Source organism: Melanerpes formicivorus, unplaced genomic scaffold (genome assembly GCF_026170545.1).
Source record: "Melanerpes formicivorus ecotype bairdi unplaced genomic scaffold, bMelFor1.0.p_v2 SCAF_18, whole genome shotgun sequence".
Taxonomy (NCBI): domain Eukaryota; kingdom Metazoa; phylum Chordata; class Aves; order Piciformes; family Picidae; genus Melanerpes; species Melanerpes formicivorus.
Window position 1 is genome coordinate 6312221 of NW_027142370.1, and position 27572 is coordinate 6339792.

General features: G+C 40.3%; 1 protein-coding gene across 5 annotated transcripts in view; it reads left to right on the forward strand.

Moving 5' to 3' along the window:
* The window catches only part of BOD1L1 (biorientation of chromosomes in cell division 1 like 1), a 35229-nt gene extending 8520 nt beyond the window's left edge, over window positions 1-26709 (forward strand). Inside the window, exons 10-25 of one of the 5 annotated variants that reach the window (XM_068149460.1) lie at window positions 260-6332; window positions 6984-7051; window positions 8474-8543; window positions 11245-11288; window positions 12193-12280; window positions 13170-13249; window positions 13887-13971; window positions 14916-14989; window positions 16238-16313; window positions 16397-16431; window positions 18325-18367; window positions 20511-20545; window positions 21270-21354; window positions 21947-22100; window positions 23826-23969; window positions 25156-26709. In XM_068149460.1, the coding sequence (XP_068005561.1) occupies window positions 260-6332; window positions 6984-7051; window positions 8474-8543; window positions 11245-11288; window positions 12193-12280; window positions 13170-13249; window positions 13887-13971; window positions 14916-14989; window positions 16238-16313; window positions 16397-16431; window positions 18325-18367; window positions 20511-20545; window positions 21270-21354; window positions 21947-22100; window positions 23826-23969; window positions 25156-25264 (7263 nt within the window). In that variant the 3' untranslated portion in view covers window positions 25265-26709. Of the gene's footprint in view, window positions 1-259; window positions 6333-6983; window positions 7052-8473; window positions 8544-11244; window positions 11289-12192; window positions 12281-13169; window positions 13250-13886; window positions 13972-14915; window positions 14990-16237; window positions 16314-16396; window positions 16432-18324; window positions 18368-20510; window positions 20546-21269; window positions 21355-21900; window positions 22101-23825; window positions 23970-25155 lie in introns of those variants that run through there. The other 4 variants (XM_068149462.1, XM_068149461.1, XR_010988687.1 and 1 more) reach the window with 4 other exon arrangements.
* The last annotated feature ends 863 nt before the right edge of the window (window positions 26710-27572 follow it).

Consider the following 27572-nt stretch of genomic DNA (forward strand, 5'->3'; position numbering starts at 1 on the left):
ACCAACCAGTTCAAACATACAGCTTAAAGTTACCTTCCAAGGTTCTTTTTTTTTTTCTTTAATTTTCCCACAGTAGCAGATGAAATGAAAATGGCAAGTCTAATTTTCTTGCTGACTATTTTAAGTCAATCTTGATTACATTAAGTGTATTCTCTGGTGTATTTTTTTCCTTGGAGAATTTGTCCGTTAACCAATTTCTTCAGTCATGGAGTGAAGGAACTGTGCAACATTTGCTTATATATAAAACTTTCTTTTGCAGGCTTGTGAGAAAAATTCTTCCAAAGAACTCAAGCATAATCATGGCAAAAGTGAAATCTCCAAACAGTTTAGAAGGCTTTCAGAGTCGGTGCATTCAACAGAGGAAAGCAAAAGTGATTTGAAGGCAGAAAAAGAACATAAAAGAAAAACATCCACCTCCCTTCAGGGTGAAGGAGCCCAGCAGGACAGTGAAACAAGAGATCCAAAAAGACAACTGGATAGAGTGGAAGTCAATAGTGAAGAGCCACAGAAGCAGAAATCCATATTTAAAAGTGAAAAACACCCCAAAAAAGATAGTGATGCAGAAATTCAACATGTGAGAAATGCTGCCAAAAAAGAATCCAAGTCTTACAGAGATAAAAATGAAAAGGAAAGAACTGCTTCAGAAGATAAACTTTCTTTAAAGCACAAATATAAAGGAGACAGTCTTCATAAATCAAGTGAAGATGCTGAACTCCATTCATTTGAGAGAAGTTTGAAAGGAGAGGATGGTGGTCAGAAGCATCAACAAATAAAGGTTTCAGATGACAAATCTGAAAGAAAAAGTAAACACCGAAGTGAGCGGAAAGTATCAGTAACAGGAAAAGATGGAAAAAATACTTCTGAATCAACCTTAAAAGCTGAAGAATTGCTGCGTAAGGATACAAAAAAAGACAGACACCTCTCAACAGAAAAATCAAGAGCAGAATACAAGTCCAAAAGATCCCTGAGTGATTCTAGGCCTCAAAAGGATTCCCTAAGTGCCTCAAAGCAGCTTGCTTCTGCATCGTACAGAAGAAGCGAAAGCTACTCAGAAGATAAACATGAAATAGAATCAACCAACTCTGATAGCAATTTGAAACAAGAAGATGGTGTTCATAAAGATAGACGAAGATCTAAGAGCCTTATAGAAGACAAGGTTTTGTTGAAGTCTAAGTCAAAGAGTCACAGTAAACAATTCAAAGCATCTGAAACAGAATTCCAGGAAAAATTAACAAAACAAGAGACTGGTCAGAAACTAGACAAAGATAAGAGTGCGGAGGAGAATGATTCAGATAAGCAACACAAATCCAAGAATGAAGACAAAGTTGTTGAGGAGAGTAGTGCTGAGTTTGAGATTGTAAGTGGCACACAGTCAACTCAGGGATCACAAAAAGACTTCAGTCACAAAGTTAAGTTACATTCTGGTGAAAAAGGATCTGTAAAAGAGAAATATAGAGGAGATAGAGATTCAAGTAATTCCAAACTAGAAAGAAGGTTCTCTGCTGAAGGCCACAAAAGCAGAAACTTAAAGCACAGCAACAAGGAAATCAAGAAGAAGGAAGAGCATATCAAATCAGAAAATAAAGGTATTAAAGAAAATGACAGCGGGCATGAAAAAGCATTGAGCATTCCAGTGGCAGTGGATAAAAAACAAAGTAAGAAGATAGCCTGTGAAAATAGAAAAGGCAGTATGTCACACCAAGGTTTACTTGGAGAGGAAAAGCAGTCAGCTAGCACAACTACTAACAGTCGTGCTCCAGCCCCTCCAAGGTCAAGTATGAATAATGATGACTTGCATTCTGGTCATGAGGAAGAGCTGATGGAGCTTGATTTGAAACGAACAAAAGTACAGGTAGCACCTAACATTGAAAGGAAAAACATTCAAAACTCACTCCCAGCCACAGATGCCAAGTTTGCAGCAAATAAGAAATTGAAACACAGCTTGGCAGACACTGAAGGTTGTGAATCACTATGTCCACCTACAGCTAAAAAAACTGTTAAACAAGAAGATATCTCTTATAAACAAGTTGGTGCCTTAAACACTTTGTCCAAGCAAGCTTCCATGGATCAAGGATCCAATAAACAAGGGACTTACAAAACGAGCGTTGCATATGAAACAAATGATAGACTCTTACGGAATGTTCCCAGTAAGGATCAAGCTTCTGAAAATAGCAGAAGACCAAAGAATTTAAAAACTGTGATTAATTCTAATTCAGATAATGTTCCTTTAGCAATTAATTCTTCCAGAGAAGATGCTGCTGATGCAAAGTCCATGGATATGGATATCTCAGACTTTACGGATTCTTTTGATAGTACATCTAAAGAATACCATCATTCAGATGGGACTTCTTCATTGGAAGATAGTTGCATTTTGAAGAATGATGCAGCACAGGTTGCATACAAGGGACAGCAAGATAGTGTGGTGCTGAATTCTATCATGAAAGATGATGGTGGCAGCACCGCTATGACAAACAGTATAGAAAAAGATAATGAGGTGCCCCGACCTGATGAACAAGCAATGGAAGACAGACAAAACGATTACAGTGAAGCAGCAAGGTTAGAAAACACTCAGGGAAGAGATTTGAAAATAAAAGACTTGATGACTGATGCAACTGAAGATTGTGGAGATGTAACAACAAAAGAATTTCTGAAAAAAAAAGAAGGAGCATACTTGAGTACAGATTCTTCCACAAAGGAAGAAAACTGCACAATGGTGGATAATGTGGAAAAGAGTGAGGGGCATGATATTGATGATGTAATACAGTCTTCCTCTGTCTTAGTGCCTGAAAGAATTCCTGAGGAAGCAGTTGAAGGCTCTTTTATAGCCAGTGGGCAAGAAGGGAATGCTGTGCCTGGTATGGACGATAAAAATGAAAGCAATGCAGTAGGCACCAGTGCAGGAAGTAGTAAGCCTAGTTTGTCATGCAGTAGCCTGCAAACAACTCCAGCTACTATGATAGGAACTAGCATGGAAAAGATAATTGAGAGCACTGTAATAGCCACTAGCACAGGAGAAGAAAGAGCTGAGGGTGCTTCACATTCTGAAAAGGACATTGATGCTACAACCACATGCTCAGAAGAGGTGACTGTATTCTGCACAAGTATAGAAGCTGATGAAGGTTACACAACAGGCATATGGGTAAAAAGCAGCGAGGGTGGCGGTTGCACCACAGGTACAGATGGTGAATGTACTGTTGCTGCAGCTGAAGAAAGTGGTGGTGGTGTCGTCACTGAAGGATTAGCAGAAAGTGAAAGTTTCCTAACAAGTACAGAAGGAGAAGAAAATGGTGACTGTGCCAGGGTCGATGCAGAAGAAAGTGGTAAGGATTCAGTCAATGCAAGTGGAGTAGAAACCGAAGACAGTGTCAACAGTGCTGGGGCAGAAGAAAAAGATGATGCTGTGACTAGTGCAGGCTCTGAAGAAAAGCGAAAGACCTCAACTTGTGTAGAGGCAGGCAAATTGGGAAGTTCTGTATCCTGCTTAGGTGAAGTGGAGAGCGATGGAGCTGTAACTAGTGCAGGGACAGAAACAGGTGAAGGGTCGACAAGTGGTGACAGTCAAGGTGACTTTAGGGGCCGTGTGAGAGCTGGCCAGGTTAAGGAACATGAAAGTACTGTGACTTGCACAGGTGCAGAAGAAAGAGGTCATAACTTTATCATCTGCTCAGTGACTGGTACAGATGCCCAAGGAGAAAGTACTGTAACTGGTGCATGTATTGAAATGGTAGCAAACAATAGTGCCACAACTGGAACTAGTAGTGACAAATCTGAGGATACTGTCAATGGTGAAAGTGCGGTGACCAGCACAGGCATCACCCCAGAAGATGATGCTGAAATTTCAGTTGTCTGCACAGGTCTAGAAGACAGCAATGAGGGGTTTGCAGTTTGTTTAGAAGCTGAAAAATGTGAAAGTCTAATGGACAGTACAAGGGCAGAAGAAGAAGCCAGTATCACTACAGTCAGTGTAGGTCTATGTGATGATGAAGGTTTTGTGACTAGTACAGGCTCAAAAGAAGAGGATGAAGAAGGTGAGGGCATTGTGACCAGTACAGGAAGAGGAAATGAAGAAAATGAGCATGCTTCTACTTGTACAGCAGTGGAAAGTGAAAATGCAGTGATTTGTATAGGTGCAGAAGACAGTGAAAGTTCCATTATCTGCATAGTTGCTGAACAAATGGAAGCTGAGTCAGGAGTGGCTGGCACAAACCCAAATAAGCTTACTGTGGACAGCATGACGAGCACAGAGCAAGAAGCTAATTGTGGCACCAACCACAAAGGTGATAAAGGGATTGTTGAAAGCAGCGTAACCAGTGCAAGTGCTGCAGATGAGGGTGCCTTGACTGCCCATGTAGGAACACATAAAGGTACCTTGATTGCCTTAGATGCCGAGGAATATGAGGGTCCCATGACTAGTGCTATGGCTTTGCAAGAGAAGAGTCAGTCTGGTGCTCAGGGTGAGCATGAGAACTCCATGACTTCATTTGACAGCAGAGAATCTGATGCCTCTATAAGCAGTGCAATTGCAAAGGAAAATGAAGATTCCCTTATTCCTGCTGATGGAGAAGAAAAAGTAAAAGGTGATATCATCTCCACCAGCACAGCAGAAGAAAGTGATGCTCCTCTGCATTCAGCCATGGATGCTGAAGAAAGTACCCTTGCTGTTGCAAGAGCAAATGAAAGTGGTGAAAGCTCTAGGATTTTAATGGATGCTGAAGACACAGAGGTGCCTATGCCCAGTACAGCCACAGAGTTCAAAGAGTGTGTGCATACTTTCAGCAGTAAGCAGGAGAAAGATGAGTGCACTATGATTTCCACCAGTATTGTGGAAGAATTTGAGGCTCCCATGTCAAGTGCAGCTCTTGAATACGGTGGTCAGCTCCGCTCTGTGAAAGCAGAAGAAATGAATGAGAATGCTATGGTTTCTATAGACATGGAGGTGTATGAGGTCCCCATGCCTAGTGAATCCAGTGCAGGAGGAGATGATAATGATGATGAAAGTCACCCAACTGCTAGTGGTAAGGAAGAAAAAGATGAGTGTACTGTGATTTCCACAAGTGTTACAGAAGAACAAGTAATCCTAATGGCAGAAGGAGTCACAGAGGAGGCAATTCAACATGTGTCAGACACAGAGTCAAAAAATGAAACAGTAATGATCTCCACAAGTACAGCAGAATGTTTTGAAGCTCCAATGTCCAGTGTAGCTGTGCAAGATGAAAACAAACTCACTGCTTCAGAAACAGAAGGAAGATACGAAGCTGCTATGATCACCACAAGCATGACAGAAGAATGTGAGATAGTTTTGATCAGTGCAGAACCACAAGCTGAAAGTCAGCTCCTTGTAGCAGGAGATGAAGCTGCTATTATCTCTCCAAATGCATCAGAGGAATGTAAGATTGTAGAGACCACTGCATCTGTAGATGAACAGTTTGGACTAGCTGCTTTTGATGCAGATGCAAAAAGCAAAGGTTCTGTGATTTTTGTGGGAGAATGTGAAGCTCCTGTGCTGGGAGTTGCCACCAACAGTGAAGATCAACACGCTGCTTCGAGTATAGGAGAGAAGGAGGGAGCAGTGATCACTCTGAGTACAATGGAAGAATGTGATAGCCTCTTCACCTTTACAGTCATTGAAGAAAGTCAGCTTGCTGCTGAGAGTACAGAAGTAAAAGACAAAAGTGAGGAAATGTTTGATACTGCTGACCAGGTTGAATGTACCCTATCAACTACAGGCCCAGAAAAAAACAGCAATTCTTTGGTTGTCATCGATGGAGAGAGTGAGAGCCATGGCGGTGATGTGAGGAAAGAACCAGCGGCATCTCAGCCCACAGCAGACAGTGAAATCACAGAAACGGATGGAAATTCAGTGAACCTCGTGAGTGTAGATGAAGCCCTTTGTGTGGAGATTAGTACAGAGACTGCTATGAGTCCAAGTCCTTCCTCAGAGGCCAGTGAGGATGACGAGCAAGCTGAAGGTGTTTTGCCTGAGGATGTTACATCAGAACTCTCTTCTGTGGTTTCAGAAGCAGCAGTGGAGAGCGAAACTCTAAGGAATGTAAACCATAAATTCAACTCAGACTTGCTTTTAGAAAGTGACCTTTCTGAACGAAGGACTCCCTTGCCTAGCACACAGGCTCTTTCCTTAGTTTCTGCAAGTGAAGGGGCTGTAAATACCAACCATGGTGAAGTGACAACAGAGGCAGAATTAGGGGAAAAAAGTGACTTGCCTTTGCATGTAGAAGAGCTGTATGGCAGCAGTGACAAAACGAACTTGGTCAAAGTAGATGATAGTGGAGTTAAAGTTACTTTTCAAAAAAGTAACACAGCCTTGAATTCAGGTGAGGATTTCTTTCTGTTAACTTTTCAGTTTATAACCTGTCATAATTTCATTGGTTACCATGGAATCATAGAACGGTGTGGGTTGGAAGGGACCTTAAAGTAATGTAGTTCCAACCCCCTGCCATGGGCAGGGACACTTTCCACTAGACCGGGTTTCTCAAGACCCTGTGCTACCTGGCCTTGAACACCTCCAGGAGAGGGGTTATGGATCTAGAGCTTATGGATTTAGATTTGATTGTAGCTTAAATAAAAATAGTAACCCTAGTATGAGCTCTTAGCTCAGCATTCATTAATATAGAGGTAATTTGTGGTTAGGAGTTTGGTCTGGAAATCTGTGTGTGGCTTTTATTGTGTTTGTTTTGTTTTGAAATTGCAAGCAAGGAAAGCCAAAGTCAGAACTCATAAATAAGCTGTGGTAAATCCTGATAGCCTATGTTTTTCAATCTGTTTGTCTTTAAGGAAGGCAGAGGAGTACTTGTAGGTGCCAGGTGGGGGTTTCTGAGCTGGTTTGCTGCAGACAGACTTCTTGTTTCCTTTGCCTACAGGAAGGGATTACAGTGATGTGCTGTGTTCACAAGGTGGTACTAAGAGCATGAGATAAATACAGCATAATGGAATCTAATAATTTTAACATATTTGTATTTCATTAGGCAATAATGCAGCTTTACCAAAGTTGGCAGAAGAACTAGAATTTGAAAGTAACTTGAGACCCAACGAGGTATTTATGGCGTTTTGACATTTTTGGACTCTCCTGTTTCTTGTATCATTACACATCCTGCGGGGTTCCTTACTCTACAGCTTGATTTTTGTTCAGCAAAAATGGCATTTGAACTTCAGCAATTCTGAAGGGTGGTTTTTCACAATTTTCAGCTGTACTCTTCTAAGCAGCTGGCATTTAAATGGTGGGCTGTCCATGTTGTTCTGTGGTAGAACCAACTCCCTCCCTCAGCCATGCTTCTTCTGTTACCATGACATCCAGGTTTGCTTTTTTCTTAGGCTTGGTCATACTGTATGCCTGTTGCTCATGATAGTACTTGTAAAATAGTCACAGGAGCCTTAGCTCTCACAGCTGGCAATTGTTAGTTTAGTAAACATGCATTGCTGCTCCTTTCATTGTACCACTGCCTTGCCAGACTTCAGGCTCGCCCATTCTCCATGTGTTTGAGGAACATTTGCTGCTAATCTTTACTGAGATGACTGCAGTTCATTATCTGCTGCAACAAAAGCATAGGGCATCCTTGGATAATCCAGGGTATTTGGCTTCATGGTCACCTATAGCTCATGAAAGACCAAAGCAGAGCCTTCCTGTTTGTCTGTGCTGTGATCCATACAAGCCAGGATTCAAGATGAGTTAATTTTTCATTCATATGTAGGAATAGATCTATCTATTCATATCTTGCTAAACTCTGATTATATGAAAGCATGGATCTGCCAGGACTTCTGGTTGCAGCTTCAGAGCAAACCAGATGGTTTTGGTGCCTGGGATGCATGTCAGAAAAATCCAAGTCAACTTCAGTCTGGTGGGATGTGTTGAGTTCCACCTGCAAACAGCTGTACTGTTTGCCAGCATAAGATGATGCTAGAGTCAGTATAACCATATGGCATGTATCTTGAGTTTACAATGTCCAAGTCTGACTTAAATACACTTAGCTCCACAGAGCATTATCTGTGCATCAGTAACTTAGAGTTGAGCCACAACTTGAATTTAAAAAACCAAACAAACAAAAATACCCCACAGGAGTTAAAAAGTTTCCTGTACTGCTTTGTACATTGCAGATACATCTTTTTCTGTGTATATGATCAGTTCTAGACTGTTGCTCATACTTGGAGCTCCTGGTAGACATTGCACCTTCACTTTCTGAGATTTCTCTTTTTCAAAACAGCCAATCTCTAGTCCCATCTCTAGTACTGGTGTTGACTCTGAGGTCAAAGCTGGGCACTGCACTGTTTAACAATAGTGTGATTTAGTTTTGCTGGTGTTCTTTCTTGATGTCTCTACTGCTGGCTTAATAAGAAAGCTTTTGAAGACTTCTGTAGAGTATTATAAGACAATGTTCATCATGACATGAGGGAGGGGAGTGAGACATACTTGTTCTAGATGTCTGCAATATTTTTTTGTTTCTTCTGGTTTTGTGTTTAGCCACAGCAGCCTCAAAGTCCAAGAAATGAAGAGGGATATGTGGATCTTCGTACTAAAGAGTTTCAAAAAGGTGATTTTTATACTGATAGCAACTTCCTTTTCATACTGATTTGACTATTACTTTGATGGAAAGGTTGTAGGTTTGATACAGACTGTTTTATGTTTAATTCAAATTTTTAAAGTAATGGGCAATAGTAGTCAGAACTAGGTCATTTTTAAGATCCCTTCCAACCCAAACCATTCTGTGATCATGTGTAGAAGGACTGAAGCAAAGCATTCAGAAATCTTGAATGCTATTGAAGAGCTCCTGTGGCTCAGCATTTGGTTTGTGGGAAAGAAAAGGAGTGTTCCAATAGGACATATTGAAAGAAAGGTGGAAAGCACTTAGGTTTTTCTGTTTAAAATTGATAAAGAAGTGGATGTGTCCAGGAAAGAGACAAAAGCTTCCCAAAGAATGGTTTGCTTTCTCAGAAACCTAGAGCATCCTAGTTTCAGATCTTGTGACAGCCTCTGTGAGGATATGACAAGAATGAGAACTATTTGCCTGAAGTCACAGAGGTTTTACAGAAAGTGTGGGGCTTCAGTTTTTTGTTGGGTTGGTTGTGGGTGGTTTTTATTTTGGTTGGTTTGTTTTGGGTTTTCTTTTGGGTTGGTTTTTGTGGGGTGGGTTTTTTTTGGGGGGGAAAGGAGGTAGACTACTGCTGTTTGTGGGTGGGTTTTTTCTTGCTTTCTGTCCAGAAAATTAAAGCGTTTCTGGCCTTCCACTGAAATTTGAAGGGCATGTATAAGTAGGTAATCACTTAACTAGAAATCTCAATTGACTTGGATCTGTATTCAGTAATTCCTTTTTCATGTATTAAATTTATCTTAACTGGGACCCAAGAATTAAAGGAAAAAAAACCTGTTTCCAAAACCCCATTATTTTAAAATGTGTTGCAATTGTTTGGCTTTCCTACTAAAGCAGAAACAAAGCCCTGCTTTGTTCCCATCTTGATTGATTTTTGTGCACCAGATGCATTACAAAGATGTTTACAGTATTGCCAGATGAGAGCTAAACCTCAGTTAATGGAGTAACAAGGGAAAATCAAGTGAATTCTAAGAGGTCCCAGCACTACTGCTGCATGTAGAGCCCAGAGAGGTTAAAATGCATTTCCTCTTATGGGCAGTTGCAGCTGAAAGCCTAAATGCTATGAAAGGACACACTGTTAAGCTCACTCCTTAGACATGCATGGGAGTGAAGTGAGATAGGAGCATTGTTTTAAAATCTTGCATTCCTTTTTACTCTTGGGGTAGGACAAATTTACATACCTGCTCTCATGTTGGTGTATATCCATCTAAATGGCAAGAGACAAGCTCAGCTTACAAGCAAGAAAATGTAAATCCTGAGAACTGTGATCTTCAGGACAGCAGATCCAAAACTTGAACCAGTTTTTCCTCTGCTGTGAGGTTTCTTTTTAAGTGTGTGAAAAACTCTGCCACTTCACATCACTCCGTCACCCAGACAGACAGTGCTTAACATACAAAATGTGCAGATTGAGCTGGCTGTGATAATCTTGTTCCCTGAGAAATGTTTAACAAAAACCCATTTCTTGTGTAAATCATGTTAGATATGACATGCACTGAAGAGTAATGCTTTGTAGCTCTTGGTAGAGAGGGGTTTTTTCCTCCCTCCCACCACACAATTATGTCTCTTATATACATATACATACATCTGTACATATAGCGCAGCGTACGTAAAAGGAAGTTGTTTAAAAGACAGATGTGTGTCCTGTCATGAGTATGAACAGCAGACACAGTAGTTTAGTAGTCCAAGATTCCTTGGAATGTAAACAAATCATTGCTGGTTGAGTGGGTAGGATCTAGCTCTTCATTTGACACTGCTTTAAAAATTGAAAGATGCTGTGCAGCTGACCAGTGGAGCTGTGGAAGAATTGCTGTTAAAACATGTAGATTTAAGAAATGAGCTACAAGTTCCTTGAAATTGTATGTAGAATGGAGTGGGTTTATGGGATTATAGGTTTATGTTCTTACTGTAGCTGAAAGGAAAATTTGCTTGGAATGTTTCAGCAGCTGCTTTTTTTGTTTCTAATTAAAATACTAATTCAGTGCCTTTATGAATCAGACCTCAGGGAGTTTAGAGAGCACCCAATGGAGCAGCTTTTTCATGATTCTTTAATTGCATCTGTATGATGTGGCTCTGAGAGCTACAGATTTCTTTCAAAAGTGCAAAGTGCTCGTCAGATCCCATAATTCATAATGATTTTCCACATTTTTGTCATATGGAAGACGAAGGCTCTACTTTATCAGAGTTAGAGTGCAGTATGGTGTAGCACTTGAACAATTTCCTTATGCATGCTGCATCAGCTGCAGGTCTCACTAGTATAGCTATGCACAGTTCAATGTCACAGCATAGTTTTCATGACATTTTGCTTCATCCTGTGATCTAGGATTGCAATGGATACAACTCTTAATTCATTCAAATGCTAGAACTATCTTTGAAATGTTAGAGCTACCATATAGTACAAAGATGACAGCCTTCTGCCTCTAGTTTAGCCATTAATTGATTCTCAGAAAGACACATTCTCTATTACTTACTCATTTATTGAATATTGTTAAATAGATGATTGGATGCCTCTTACTTCCACCATCAAAAGTAAGTTTTACATAGTTTCAGGCACTCTGGAATCCTTTGAGGGAGGTGGAGTAGATGCTGTGATACTTTGCTCTTGCTTATCTTTTTTCTGATTATTCTTGTGATTATATTTTGATAGATTTGCTGCAGAAGAATGCTGCTTTAGAAAAAGAAACTTTACCTGTAAGTTCTTGGATTTTAAATTTACTCTCTCTCTGTGCTGCCTTTTTTTTTTCCCCTTACTTGAATTTGCTTCTATTTACATTAAATATTCTCTGAAGGAAAATAGTCCTTTTTATTGTATACTCAGTTTGTGTATACTGAGACTGTGCAGCTGTGTAGGTTGATGTCTGATTATTCTTTCAAATTTGCCAGTATAAAATGTCTTGCATTGTTGTTCCACACTCTGTGACTATTTCAAGACTGTTGTTAACTGACAGAAGGGAGAAGCTTGGTTGTCCTCTTTGAGAACAGAGGACAAAAGTAGTGATTGTTCATGGGGTGTTTTGATCAGGACTACAAACCTCTTAGTGTAGTCTGCTGTGATGTCACAAGAACTTGCTACTTAGAGGTATAAAAGGGGTGACTGGGAAAGTTGCAATGTAAAGTGTTTCTTAAGGAGCAGAAGCAAGCCATATAACAGATGAGAAGTTTAAGAAACCTCCAACTTTCTAGCTTGAGTAGTAAATTCATTTATTAATACAGTGTGGTTGGTCACATTTCTAGTGCTACTGAGACATGTAAGAGTGTGTCTTTCTAAAGCCAGAAACAGTTTGTGTGAATTGCTGTAAGCTGCTTTTAAAGCACATAGTAGGTGCTTAATTAGAGCTGAGACTGTTTTCATTCAAAATATTAATCAGAAATTGTGAAAATACTATGAGTCAGAAGTTCTTTCATGGTGCTATCCAATAGCAGTAAATACTGCTTGAGCTCTAGGAATAAATTGCTTTGGTAATAATGCTGCTTTCCATTTTGTTGCATGTTGTACTTAAAAGTAACAAGTAGCAAAAGCTTTCTCCCTTCTCTGTTTGTAAACTTTATGGGGGAAAAAGGAGGTAAGGAGTTACCTTTTGTGTTTCATGTGTAGGGGGAAGACATGGATCCCCAGATAACTGAAGAACATAGATCTAGAGCAATACAATGTAAATCTTCAGGAACAGTGGATAAAGACACATGTAAGTGACACACAACTACATGGATTTGTGTAAAGCTTTTCTGCTGCAAACCCAAGTTCTGCTGCAATTAGGCCATAAAATGGTATTTCAGAGAAAAGAATGGAACAGGGGGAATTCCAAACTCCAAAGCAATTGCTCTTCCCAAAACAACTTTTAAGATTACTTTTAATGTGCTTGATTAAAAGATGGTAACTAATTTTATAGTACTTGGAAGAGTATTAGGGTAGCTATAGGTTTGGAAAGTACTAAGTTTTAGTTACAAGCTTTTATCTCTCTAGAAGCAAGAAGTGCAAAGTCAGTCCATAAACATTTCTAAGTTAAAGCTGGATGAAGTTAGCTTATTTCTAAGATAGATATTTTGTTGATACAATAATTAGGAGTATGACTATGTAATAGCTCTTCAAGCTCTACACTTAACTGCCTTTGTCCTTTTAGCATAAGAACAATTTAAAAACAATACATTAGGATACTTAATGTCCAATTTTAATAACAGTTTTTAACCTGCTATGAAATTTGATTTGATGAAGAGTAGTTATAAGCTATTCATTGTAGTGACCCACAGCACTTCTTTCTCTGTCTCTGGATGAGTTGAAGTTAAGGCTGATGTTTTATTTCTTGATGTACCTGTCAAATTTTAACTTGGAGATTATCTTTGAAACCAAACAAAGCAGCCCTACCTGTAACATAGAAGAGACTTCTAACTCTTTCTTGTGATTGTTTTGCCTTTCCTAAGGAAGACATGACTCTCTGTTCATAGCTTTTACGTGAGATGCTGCTTTTTAGACCCTTCCAGATGGCACTAACGATGAGCTGGTATGAAAGTGGCATCAAAATCTGCCAAATGCAGAAGGCACATTTTTAACGCTTGAACTGTTGTTTGGTTTTGCAGGCAACCAGCTGATTGCTCAGGATGTGAGAAAAGATGATGAGCAAAGCCAGTGTTCCAAAACAAACCCTGATAACATCAAGGTATTTTCAAGACCACTTTTTTTAACGTTATGCCATTGTAAGTTAAGATGGAAGTCTTAAGCTTTTCTTTCTACAGCAGTTTGTCATGGGAGGTGTTTTCATTATGAACAGCAACCTACTTTTGCAGTGCCTAGAATACAAAATAACTGACTGTAGAATGATACTTTTCAAAGGGAAGACAAATTAAAAAGAAAGGGCAGGAATCTGTGCTTATTGTTCACAGCACTTGAATCCCTTTGGGTTGTGGTGGCTGATGTGCACAGCTTTTAGGAGCCTGGGATCACTTGGAGCATAGTTGGATCCCAGCTGCCCAGTCAGTTCAGCATCCTCATGGTCATACTGATCTGGGATCTGAAAGAGGGTATCAGACTTCTTCAAGTTTGGGGGGGGTCCCCTGATCCCTTCCAAGGCAAAACAGGAATTCAGGACAAAATAGATGCTGCTTTTACGTGTACACACAGAATATTTGGGACTATTTTAAGAGACATTCCAAAATCTTCAGGAATAAAATAATTCCTCCTATATTGAGATCTGCAGTTGGTTAGTGGCTTGGGGCTTTTATTCCATATAAATAGCTGACAATGGTCTTTAATTTGTAGTAAGAGTCTCTTTTCTTTGTTGTTTCAAAATAATATAGGAAGTCATTTCAGACAGTAGAGCAGAAGTGTCCAAGGAAATGGATGTAAAGCTTACACCTCCTAAAAGGACTCAGGAAGAAAAAGGTAATTAAATTGCCAATTCTGGACCATTTTTCTGTACCCATACTGAGTGCTAATTTTCTATGAATGATTCTGAGAGAAATTAAGAACTTGGTCTCACTTTGATCCCAGCAATATTTCGCATGTGTTCTCTAGTTGTTGTCTGTTCTATTTCTGCTATCAAATAGTGCATTAATCCTAATTCCTTTAATGGTGAGAGCAGACTGATGTTTCCACTGTGCCACCACCTATCCACTCCATGATTGCTTCATTCTGTATCTCAGGTAGGAAAGCTAATTGCAAATAAAGTGTTGGATAGGGAATACACGTGAGGTGTGTGCCAGGAAGAACTTCTAACTGACCACAAATAAGAGATGTCCTTCCATTAAGGAAAAAAATAACATTCACCATCAAAATCAGTCCTGGGTGTTTCTGTAGATAAACCAGACAGGAAAGAGTGCACAAAGGAGCACTGTCATAATTAGCTAACTAACTGCAGTAAAATTAATAATAAAAGGTGGTAGGTTCAGTGTTCATACTGGCTTTGTAACTTCAGTCTGTGTGCATGAACAGTATCTTCCCTGTTCTTAGTTTGACCTATTCATAGCTCTGTCTCTCCAGTGAGCATGTTGACAAGTCTGAAACTGTTCTGAATAATCCTCAGCTTCCTGTTTCATGGAATGTAGGAGAAAATTGAATAGTGGCTTGTATTTACATTACCATTTTACACTGGGTCACACTCTTGAGCTTTTGTTGGTTTAAATTAGAAGACCTGTCTAGTACATCTGGTGTGAGGGAAGAATCCTGGCAAAACAATATGTTGTTGCTACAAGGCAATTAAATTCTGACTAATTTTGGGCTACAGAATGAAGTAATGCTTTTAGTGCAGAGGTAGTGGCTTGTATCTTTTTCTGTGTCTAATAAAACAGAGGTGTACAGGTTATCTCTTTTCTTTTTTCTCTGTTAAGATGAATTTACCTTCGACCAGGAAACATCAGAAAAGGACAGGCATGGTGTGGAATCCAATGAAAATTCACCAGAGGTGAGTGATCTTATTTATGTTAATTCACTAAGATAATGCAGCTTCATGCTAGAAATAAGTACTTTGCATTTTGTTGACTAAAAACCACCAGCACAGAAATAGCTGTGAAAACTTGGTTCACTCATGTTTGACTTCTGTAGTTCGGTGTCACAAAGTATAAACTCACCATGACACATCAATGGCTGATTACTGAAGTACCAGGAACTCACTTCCTGCGTTTAATACTACTAATAAAGTGTCTAGAAAGCAATTCTGTAGCATTGTCGTACACAAATCATGTTTTCTGAACACTTTGAGATGTGGACAGTGTGGTCACTAGCCAGTGTGAGTTGGGTTTACAAAAATATTACCACAACAGTCTTGGAACATGCTTGTGATACTCTGCAGTGGTAGTTATAAACAGATGGCTGAACCCTAGAGAGTGGAATTGTTGCCAGCCCCTAGAAATGGACCCAATTCCCATAAAGATGTGGGGATTTGTCATTTCCTTTTTTTTCACCCTCTGATTTGGAGGTGGATGAAAACTTAAAGAATAAGTGGTGAATGTTTGCTCACATGGCTTGAGTAACTAAGATCCATTGCTAGGGATACATGACTAGACTTCAGTAGATGCTGAATGAGGCACTTAACCTTCATTCCTTGTAAGTAGAATAAAGGAGAGGGGGTTTCATCTGAGGTTGGGGATCCTTATGATCTGAACTTCTGACCATATTCATTACTTAAAATTGCGTTTCAAACCTTACACTTCAAAGTAAGGGGCCTTTTTTACTAAAGGCCCTGTGTGTGTAGAGAACATCACCCATCTGTATATTGGGATACCTAGGAAACTGACTTGTTCAGTAGCACCTGCTCAGCTGTTGCAAGATGCCGCTTCTGCCGTATGGCATTGAGAAAAGGGGCTCTTGTGGTACCAAGTCTGTAGTTCTTGTAAGACTGAAAAGATGTAGCTGGATATTTAGGGTGGGCCAGCAGTATTTATGAGACCAAGTGGTAGAGTTTTTTGGGGGAAGGGGCAGAAGACACTCCTCTCAGGCATGCTTCGTGCCCTAATTCTTTTCAGCCGTATTAATGGATTTCATAGCAAGCACTGTCTCTTACTACAAAACCCTCCTCCTCCTCTGTGTTTTGTAACCTAAGAACACTATTTCTGTCACTAGCACATTGTGAAGCAGTCCTTGTATTACATTGCTCAAATGCCAAAAGTCAATTACAGTAACTAAATTATCTTCTCCCTTTCCTATGAAATAGGAAAACCAGCCTGTAATAGTGAAACGGAAAAGGGGAAGGCCTCGTAAATACCCTCTCGAAGCTGTACAGCCTGGTGGTAAGTAGCTCTTAATACCTGTGTGGAAAAACAAGGAAAAGAACAGTGACATTCAAGTTCTGAATTCGTATTTCTTCCCTCAGGTGGGGAGTCAAAAGCTGATATCAGCACTGGGAATGTAAGTGCCTTTATTTTGTTTGGGTGCATTTAAAGACGGTAATTTGAGAGCCATTTATCTGTTTAACACTATTTCAGGAGCATCTTGTGGAAAACTTGACCATTGACTTCAGTCTAAGCAAACAAAAACCCTTCATAGAACCTCTTAATAACAACTGAACTTAGTAAGCAAAATCGACTATTAAATCAGAACACAGCAAATACCCTAATAAGATCAAGCTCAGTACAACAATACAAATCTGTGTTGCACTGCCTAGAAACATTACTTGTACACAGGGTGAAATTCTGTTTGTGTGTACATGGGACTTACAGCTTGTTCTGAGAGTAATTTTGGCCTGAAGGTCAAGGATGGCTGTGTTTTGAAAACTTCATGTTATTTTTCCTCTACTGAATCTATCAGAATTTTAGCTCATAATAATTCTTAATACCTGTGAAATAGTGGTTTAATGCAGTTATATTCTCTATATTACAATGTGTACAGTTCATTCCAATGATAGGGGCATGCTGCTTAGTAACTCAAGAGCTCATGAAGCATACTTCTGTCTTTTAAAGCTCAGCAAGATCTTAATTTCATAACCCTTGTGAAGTATATTCCTGCTAAGAAAATATTGTTGAGATCTCTTCTGCAGTCCAGTGGATTACAGTGCAGGGTGTAATGGCTCAGGGGTATTTGTGAAGTACAGCTAGTTGGCCTTCTGGTAGAAGGCTTCTCTCTTGGAAATTCCTATCTGCCATAATCAGTGTTACTGCATAGAAAAGAGGTGATTTTAAAAGCCAGATTGTACTGAAACTTAAGCTTTCTGCCTGCTTGCCTGGTGAAACACCAGCTGACATAGGTGTCAGAAGCCTTAGGAGTTTCTCTAGGCTATAGACAGGAGTTCTTGCCCCTGCTTGTTCTGTGCTTTTGCAGCATTTCAGGCAGCCCTTTGAGTCCTGTCCCTTCCACAGGCCTGGTGGAGCTTTGTTTTGCAGTTTCTAGTCTTTCTTAATCTTAACTTTCTTTTTCCAAATATTAATTTATGAATTGTAATTTGAACTGGTGTGGTTTATGGGGAAGAGGTGTTTATCTTGATGGGCTTGGTGTTGGGTGGATTTATATTTTTCCCCCCATTGAGTTAAAACTAATTCAAATCCCCTGCAGAAGTAGATGTAGTTTGCAAGTCTCAGTACTGGAACAGATTCATCATGTTCTAGTTGACTGTTACAAAGATCTTGTACCTCTTAGTGATGATTAATTGGTGTGTCAGTCAGGTACAGGCTGGCTGGCTCCAGAAGGAGCAATATCTGCCCTCCATCTGAGATAAGGATTCTGTAAGGTGAGATAGAACCTTGGCGTGAGTTTCCCCTGGGCTGATTGAGGGCATGCTGCTAGTTCAAAGGAAGCATAGACCACCCTAGTGTAGTCATTCAGTGATGAAAGCAGCTGGATTTTCTGGGTAGTCTTCATAAGAGATGGTGTAATTATATTAGCTTTTTCTGCGTTCTGTGCAAATACAAAATCCTGGTGATCTCTCAATCTGCAGATCTGTGTGTGTGTGTTTACACAGAGTCACTGCACTCAACTGTTTTGTATTACTGATAAATTCAGGCTTCAGAAATGTATTTGAAACTGCTTTTAACTTTGTCTTACTGTGATGACTTTGTCAATGAGGTTACTGAAACTGCTGTTTTCTTCAGTTTGTGGGCTGATTTGACCCATTTCAAATATCCAATGGCAAAATGCATGCTGCTGTGAAACTGTAAACTTACTGTTCACACTCTCTAGATTGGCAGATATGTTCTGCTATGAATGAGAGCAAGTTGTTGTGTTTATATAATACAATCCTGGATTTTTCTGATTTTCTTGAAATTAAAAGACCCACCTTTTCTCTTAATTTTATTTCTTTCATTTCAGCTGCAGTTTCCTGTCTTTGCAAGTAGGAAAGCACCTCAAGCAAGTAAGTAAATAATGTACTTTTAGTAAGTAATGTAAAATTAGGTCCTTTTCTATTTCTTTCTCCTTTTCAAACATCTGGGGTTGCAAACTTCTTGGTAGTGAAAATCCCTCTGTGCAGTTCACTTATTCTGGTAATATTGGGATGTTCCTCACAAGGGTTTACAACAGGGATAGATTAGCACATAGTGTAGGAAGCAGAAAGTTTCCTTTCACTCCATACAAACTCAGTTAGAATAGAATTAACCAGGTTGGAAGAGACCTTTGAGATCGAGTCCAACCTATCACCCAACACCATCTAATCAACTAAACCATGGCACCAAGCACCCCATCCAGTCTCTTCCTAAACACCTCCAGTAATGGTGACTCCACCACCTCCCTGGGCAGCACATTCCAATGGGCAATCACTCTTTCTATGAAGAACTTCTTCCTGACATCTAGCCTAAACCTCCCCTGGCACAGCTTGAGGCTCTGTCGTCCTGTTCTGGTGCTGGTTTCCTGGGAGAAGAGACCAACCCCCATCTGGCTACAACTTCCCTTCAGGTAGTTGTAGGCAGCGGTAAGGTCTGCCCTGAACCTCCTCTTCTCCAGGCTAAGCAACCCCAGCTCCCTCAGCCTCGTCTCATAGGGCTTGTGCTCCAAACCTCTCCCCAGCTTTGTTGCTGACAGTTAAAGGGCATCTGGTTTCTCAAGGCAGCATCCTCCTGTGACACTGACACTGAACTTGAAAATTGTTTTGCACTTACCAGTGGTTGCTGCTGTCAAGTTGGTAAAGTTTTTAAATGCTTATTTATTTTTATACTTATCTTGAGGAAAAAGTGCTACATTGCCACATTCTAACAGGAGGATTGCTGTATTTTAAGTCCTGCCTTGTGCTTACATAGAACGTTCTTCTGTCAAAAACCACATTGCCATAAACTTGCCAGAAACACACCAAGATTTTGAAGTGTCTGTCTTTTGAACACAGCAGAACTAGGAAATGTTGGTTGTCTGTGAGAAGTATTTTGTGTGAAATACTTAATGCTGTGGACAGTCCTACGTGTCCTACAGGTCATAACTCAATAGTTAAACGTCTTTGTGTGTCGTTTGCCCCAGAACCTTAACAAAGGAACTGCAAAAAAAAGTATTGGGATTTCAGAGTAGGTTTGTGCCTTTTGAGATCTATTTTTCATCAGTTGCATTAACATTCTCCTGCTTGTTCTGTCAGCCTAATGGCGATGGGTTTAGAATTTGCATCATCTTCTGTGCTGCTTTCAAAAAGCAAAAGCAGGGAGCAATTTTATGGGAGGGAGAAAAGGTACAAAAACTTCCTTTTGTTTAGCTTGCTTTGCTCCCTTTGTTGCTAAGGATCTTTGTCTTTGCAGTGTTGCAATTAATTCCATTGGCCAAGGCTCAAAAGCTTTATAAAACAATCTCAGAGTTGGTCAGGGTAGAAGTGCTAAGCATCTGCCGTGGGGTGAGGCCCTGTTGAAAGATGGGTTGTTGGGTAATGAATGTACTTCAAACTACAGAGGCCAGCCTGTAAGAAGGACTGACCTGAAAGTAAGAACTCCTTCAACAGGAAGTCACATCATTTGCATACCAGATATTAGACAGATTTTAAGTACTGTCTTCTTGAGCTACAGCCATTTGGTGCTTCATCATTGACAGCTAAGCACTAGAACAGACTGCTTAGGGGGACCACATGTTTTGGAGACTTTAAAAATCAGATTGAACAAGAGCTTGAAGAGTATGGATTAATATAGCCATGCTCTGAACAAGAGGTTGGTCTAGATGACCTCCAGAGGCCTCTTCCAAGCTAAATTCTTCTGTGATTCTTCAATTGGTTGCCAGTAGTTAAAAAGGATAAGTAACTTTGCTTTTCCATTAAAACAAAAATAGCACATGCAAAAAGCAATAACTAACATCAGTCATACAAATCCTTGCTACTAAAAAAAGGCAAATTAATAATTGCCTCAGTCTCTGTATATAACAAAATACAACAAAGGCATATTGTAAATTAGGTAGAGACTTTAAATGTTTTCTGAGTTTCTGTGATGTTTATGCAGAGTTGACAGAGTTGGAAAGAACTCCTTTGTAAACTGATTGGCAAAAGATTTGAAGTTCAGGATTAAATCAGTGGGGTGTGTTGTTTTTTTTCTTTCTAGGTACAGACACATCTAATAAGAAAGAAACAACCAATGTAAGTGCAGTCACTTTTCATTTGGAAGTCTATAAGCAGTATATAATGAAAAATGTCTGTCTTCTATTTAAATTAAATTGTTCTTATCATAGTATCATTCAGGGTTGGAAGGGGCCACAAGGATCACCTAGTTCCAACCCCCCAGCCATGGGCAGGGACACCCCACACTAGATCAGGCTGGACAGAACCTCATCCAGCCTGGGCTTAAACACCTCCAGGGACGGGCCCCAACCACCTCCCTGGACAACCCATTCCAGGGCTTCACCACTCTCATGGGGAAGAACTTCCTCCTCATATCTAGCCTGAATCTCCCCACCTCCAGCTTCATTCCATTCCCCCTAGTCCTATCACTACCTGAGATCCTGAGCAGTCCCTCCCCAGACTTCCTGTAGGCCCCCTTCAGATACTGGAAGGCCACAATTAGGTCACCTCGGAGCCTTCTCTTCTGCTGACTGAACAGCCCCAACTCCTTCAGTCTGTCCTCATAGGAGAGGTGCTCCAGCCCTCTGATCATCCTTGTGGCCCTTCTCTGGACACATTCCAGCACCTCCAGATCCCTCTTGTAATAGGGGCTCCAGAACTGGACACAGTACTCCAGGTGGGGTCTCAGCAGGGCTGAGTATAGGGGGAGGATCACCTCCCTTGACCTGCTAGCCACACTTCTCCTGATGCAGCCCAGGATCTGATTGGCTTACTTTCTTGCATTTGATTTATTTTTTTTCAGGAAGATGATGCTGAGAAGGCAGAAATGATTGTGCGTAAAAGGGGAAGGAAGCCCAGGCGTGCTCTGCTTCAATCAGAGGAAACTGGTAAAAGCATGAAAAACTCTGCTTTATCACCATCATTGGAGGTGTTCAGGAGGAGACTTGATGGGGTCCTTGGTTGCATGGTTTAGTTGGTTAGATGGTGTTGGATGATGGGTTGGACGCGATGATCTTGAAGGTCTCTTCCAGCCTGGTTTATTCTATTCTCTTCTATTCCCAGCAGCATGTGGAGATACTACTGTGCCTTTCTGCTTACTAAGAGCAGCAAGATCAGCTTTATTCTGTTTTCCTTTCTTGAGGAAAAATCATTGCGTTCCAGCTAGTGTAAATATTATGTAAATATGCATGAATTGCTGTAATCTCGTGTCAGAATTGCTGCATCCCAGATGCTTCTATACAGCCTCGTGAATTCTTTCTGATTCTGGCTACAAGCTGCCTAAGTAAACTATGGTGAATGTGTTTAGCAAAAATAAATCAAACAAGTGTGAATTAAAAATGTTGAAGCATAAAGGAGATGGAAAATGACTGACTTGCAATGGGATTTGTGGTTAGAATACCTTTTCTAAACTAAGTGTCCATATCCTTTTGGAGGGCTTTTGGAAAGTTATAGCACATGTGTAAAATTTTACATGGGCAGAAACACTGGAGCCAGAAAGAAAACGGCAGAAATTAACATCTTCTGAAGATGAACTAAAAGAGCAGGAGGAAGGCGAGGAAGAGGATGGTGAGGAAGATGATGAAGCACATTCCGGAGCCACAACAAGATCAGCCACAAGATTAGAGGCTCAGAGGTAACTGTTTATGGAGACACCAGTAGCAGGACTTCCTCCTACGTTGTTCTCAGCTGGTGTGGGGTTTGTTGCCTGGGGGCTTCTGGGGTGGTTGGTTTGCTTCATTTTTAAACCGATGAGAACTTCAGAAATCATTTTGGTTCTGATTCTAGTCCCACTCTTCTAGAGATGAAGAGACAAAAGGGGAGATGGGGAAACTGTTAGGGTTTCAAAAGACAGTTTTGAATGTCAGAACCGGTCCTGTTGGCAGTCTTCACCCTAGTCATATCTCAGAAGCCGAGTCTAAGAGCACTTAGTTCTGAGGTAAAAAGTGAACTCTGACTTGACTGTGCAATCTGCCATTTGAAACTTGGAATTAGATCAAGGTGAAAATACCATTTTTTTTCTGTGTAGTTTTCCAAATATTATTTTCAAGTTAACTATGTGAATCTGCAGCACTGGAGGAGTTATGTCTGGTCTGGTGATCTGCAAGGTCAGAGAGCAATCTTCCTGCAGAAGACTACTGTGGTAGCGAGAGATCTGTTTTCAAGAAGCTGTTCTTAATACAAGTCTTCCTTAGCCTTAGGCCTGCCTTCTGGTAGGCAAACTGAATGATAACAGAGCTTCTCCTCTTGGCTTTGTTGTGGAAACAGCTTTGGAAAGTTTTCATTTCTGTTGCTGCCTATCCAGAACAGAGTGGGAGTCCAGGCTTTGTTTTCCTGTTCATGGTGAGATTTCTGTAAATTCACTGGATTTACTTCCTTCCTAAGGATATGTTATATGTTAGTCTTTGGGGCTTATTCACAGTGTGCTCTTGAATTCATCATTTCAGAGCTGAATCAGAAAGTAGTTCTTTAGTCTTCATTTAAATGAAAACTCTGAAGGTTTACCACACTATGCTTTGCAAACAGCAGCTTTGTTTTGGTAAAGGCTCAGGGACTTCCTTTAGTCTTGCATAATTGTTAACTCTAAAGTTGTAATGAAAGTTTAGATATTAGTGTTTCCATTCTGATTGCTTGTGGGAGCATTTACTTTTTGTTTCTGTTTATAGATGTGTTTGGGTTTGTATCTCAGATTTCTAGTGCTATCTTTCTAGCACAGGCTGTAACACAGCATCTCTATCCTACAGTGCTGCAAGGAGTATAAAACAGCATTTTGGAAGTAGCCTTTGGAAATAATGCTATGGAAGGAGCTGCTGCTTCAGCATTGTAGGATTATCAGGTTTTATGATTTAAGTAACCTGTCTTCCAAAGTGTGAAACAGATCACCAGTAACCATTTCCTCATGGTTCTGAACTGGTGGATACTGAAGCTACTAAGAGCTTCTCCTTCATGCTAGATAAGCAAATGCTCCTTCCTGCTGCAGTCCACTCTCCTCTGCTTATTTTGGTTTGCTGCTGGTACTCCAAGCTATCTTGTTAAACATGGACATTTATCATGAGAATGACTGCAGATTTGGAACCAGGATTTTTATTTACTTAAATGCTGTCAGTGAAGTAGCCTTTTGACTCTACCATTTGATATGGAAACACTGGGCCTGATGTTGCAGTTTGTGTCCCAAAACATGCAAGTGGTTTCTGTTTTGGTTTAGTCGGGTTGTTTTTTGCTGTTTCTTTTGGCAGCTTTGGTTTACTTGTTGCAAATACTCTGCAGTCTTAATTTTCTGCTTGTGGAATTCAAGAGGAAAGTCATTTGGTGTAAAAGCATTTTGTTGTGTATATACATTCATCATTCTTTTGTATTACAGAAAGCAGCCCAGCAAACCAACCACACGTGCAACTTCTAAAGGCAGCAGTCCAAGTTCAGTTTCTCCCAGAAAGCGACAGAACCTGGCAGCAAAAAAGAGATCTCCAAGTGATACAAAAATGAATAAATCTCCTCCATTGACACAGTAAGTATTAAAGTTGAATCCACTTCTCCTATTTGTTTTGGAAGCCACTACGTTGATCCTTTCCTTACATGTAATGTACTGCTTCAGAATCTGAAGAGCAGTCTGGCTTTGCTCTGTTCTGTTCTCTTGTGATACATAAAAGCTTTTAAAGGATTTTCTTCTGTTTACTTTTTTTTCTTTTTTTCCCTTTCTTTTACATTTGGAATTCTAGATTGTTGTTTTTTTCCTTGATGTCCTCAGAAAGCTCTTGGGAGAATCTGAAAATGCTGTTATGAAGTATTTTAACTTGAGCTGTGATTCCTTCCTGAATGAGGGGAAGAGCAGCTGTAGTTCAGGTTAAAGCAACATAGGATGACACAATCCTAATGCTTGAAGTTCTTTCAGAGTTCAGCTGATAGAAGAGAAGCTCCCAGTATCCTTCTGTCAAGTTCTGGAAATATTTCCCTTTCCCTCCTTCCCTTTACACTTTTTAGTATTTAAAGTTGAGATCAGAGTGTAAAATCCTGAGGGAAAAACAGATGTGATATGCAGTTGCTATGTGTCTTGTAGTTTACTTGTGAAATGGGTTATATGCCAGACAAACTTAGTTGTCCTCTGCTCTGAAATGGGGCAGTGTCTTCAGACTGAGCCTTGGGAATGTGACAGTTCACCTCCTCTTAATTGCTTTGTATGCTTCTGAGTGGCCAAGAGTTCAAGACACACTTATGACTGATTTGAGCTAAAATGCAATGGGCTTATATGTGATTACTTATATGAGAGAGGTAGGTACACAATGCCTGCACTTCACTCCCTCTTGTGCATATGAGATTCAAGCCACTTAGCTGCTGTTCTAATGTCTTTGTGAAACAGGGTACAAAACAATGCAGTTTGTGTATTGTAATAGAATATAACAAAGCTTCTCAAAAGGAAGGATAACTGCTCTAGCCCCAAATTCTACATCTGGAGCACTCTCCAATGTACAGAATTAGTGCACAGCACACCCTGCTAGGATGCCGTGGGAGTGTGCAGGGTTTCCCTGTGGTCTGTGCTGGCATACAATGTCTGAGCAGTAAACTTTTAAGTAACACCCTGGTAATTAAGCAGAAATGGGCAACTAAGCTTCATCCTCTAAACAGGATTGTGCCTGCCCAACCTTTTTTGTTTTACAGGTCCTACCATTATTAACATGATTAATATTGCTTTTCAGGTTGAAGGTGCAGTCTCTCAAGCGTAAAAGGGAAGAGAGTCCAACAGTGGTACGGAGAAAAGGCCAGCAGAAGACAGAGGAGACACCAGTGAAGAAAGCCAAACGATAATCTCTACCAGCTAGTACTGTTCGTGGAAGAGTCAAACAGCAGCAACAACAAACATCTGTGCTTCTATTTTGTTTCATTTTGTAAAGCAAAGGGACCTGCACGTGCTTGTTTCGGAGCTCTTAAGTTTAACCGACGCAGTACTTTTAAGTTACATTTTAAACAGCTTTATAAACTATTGTTTATACAGAATATTATGTACATTTATTTCAGATGGGAAAAAAAAATAAGTTTACTTTGTATCAGAATGAAAAGAAGAAGAAAAAGAAAAGAAAAGGAGAAAAAAAAAAAAGAAAGTAATTATATATTTTATCACTGACTTGGAAAGTTGGGGTTTCCCAATTGACAGTGCTAATGCAGATGCTTCCAACCCATGAGGCCACCCTGCGGGCCTCCTAAATACACTTTGTACATAGACTTGTAAAAATAGGTTGTATTTTACTCTGTGTATGAATCTAATCAATGATGGACATTTTATTTATTATATGGACGGCATTGGTCTGTAAACTTTAGTATATACACCTTAGGTTTTTTTAATTATATATTTTACATTCTATGCAGATGTCAGTAGGAAACTTCCCCTCTGCTCCCCCAGGGCGTCTAAAACCTGAAGTTCTCTAAAAGATTCTCAGACAGTTGGTATTTTTCTCGCATGCGTTGAAGTAGTTTAGCATAGTGAAAGGGACTTGGCTCCTTTCCGGTCACGTTTGTGACCAAGTATATAAGAAGAAGCAAACAAATTCAAATGTAATCTCAGTAAATTCTCTTTTCACTTGGGAATTTACCACCAACCTGAAGAGATAAATAGTATTAGGGTTAGATTTATTCACCGTGAGCCAACACCACCCTGAACTGAGGCAGTTTCGTTTTGCAACTGAACGCTTGTTCCTTCAGTATTTGTCTTTGTTTTCAACAAAGAGGGACCGATTGAAATCAAATGTCACTTCTCCTAGCTCTAGAGCTTCAGCATTTTATGTTACATTTTATACACAGGTATTAAAATAAAAAAAACCCACAACCCAGAATCCTGGCATTATTGCCAGACTCTTTTTTTAATGTATATTAACTCTGGTAAGAGCAAAATGTTCAAGTGAAGTTGTATATAAAGTTACACTTTTTCTTATGATCAAATGTGTCTCTTGTTATGTGATGAGTTGCCAAACAGTCTGAGATTATTTTAAGTGTTTTGTTGATATTCTGGTTTATAATAATAATTAAAAAAAAAAAAAAAAAGAGAGAGAGAGAGAGACTCTGGGGGGTTGGAATTTAACCCTGTTTTGGTTTTTGTTTCTGCTTTGGTTTTGGTTTTGGTTTTGTTTTTCTTTTGTGAGTTTGTTTTTGGGGTTTTTTTTTAACTTGTTGTAAGGCAGATGTTTCCGTCAAGATATTCTGCTTGGTTTCTTACTGAGATTTTTTATATAAAAACTATAAAATGTTTGCCAAAACTCTCTGAGTTGCCAGATTGTATTATTCTTTCATTGTGTTGCTGTGGAACTTGTCTTCAAATCAGATCACTACGGCTGGAAACAATCTTTAACATCGAGTCCAGCCATGACTCGGCTACCCTGACTGCTAAACTGTATCCTGCAGCACCTATCGCAGCACTGTATCACAGTATAACTTAGGTTGGAAAGGACCTCGAGGATCATCGAGTCCAACCTATCAACACAGACCCCATGACCAGACCATGGCACCAAGTGCCACGTCCAATCTCCTCTTGAACGCCTCCAGGGTCGATGACTCAACCACCTCCCTGGGCAACCCGTTCCAATGCCGAATGACTCGCTCGGTGAAGAACTTCCTCCTCACCTGAGTCTAAACCTCCCCTGGTGCAGCTTGAGACTGTGTCCCCTTGTTCTGGTGCTGGTTGCCTGGGAGAAGAGACCAACACCCTCCCGGCCACAACCACCCCTCAGGTAGTTGTAGAGGGCAATAAGGTCTCCCCTGAGCCTCTTCTCCAGGCTAAACAATCCCGGCTCCCTCAGCCTCTCCTCATAGAGCTTGTGTTCAAGGCCTCTCACCAGCCTTGTTGCCCACCACTGTATCCTACAACTTCTTGAACACCTCCAGGGATGGTGACTGTCGCCCCTCTGGGCAGCCTGTTCCAATGCTTCACTACTCTCTTAGGAAAGAAGTTTTTTCCTTATGTCCAATGCACCAGAACACAGACAGTCTCAAGCTATGCCAGGGGAAGTTTAGGCTCAAGGTGAGGAGAAAGTTCTTCACAGAGAGAGTTGTTAGCTGTTGGAATGGGCTGCCCAGAGAGGTGGTAAAGTCACCATCCCTGGAGGTGTTCAAGAGGGGATTGGAC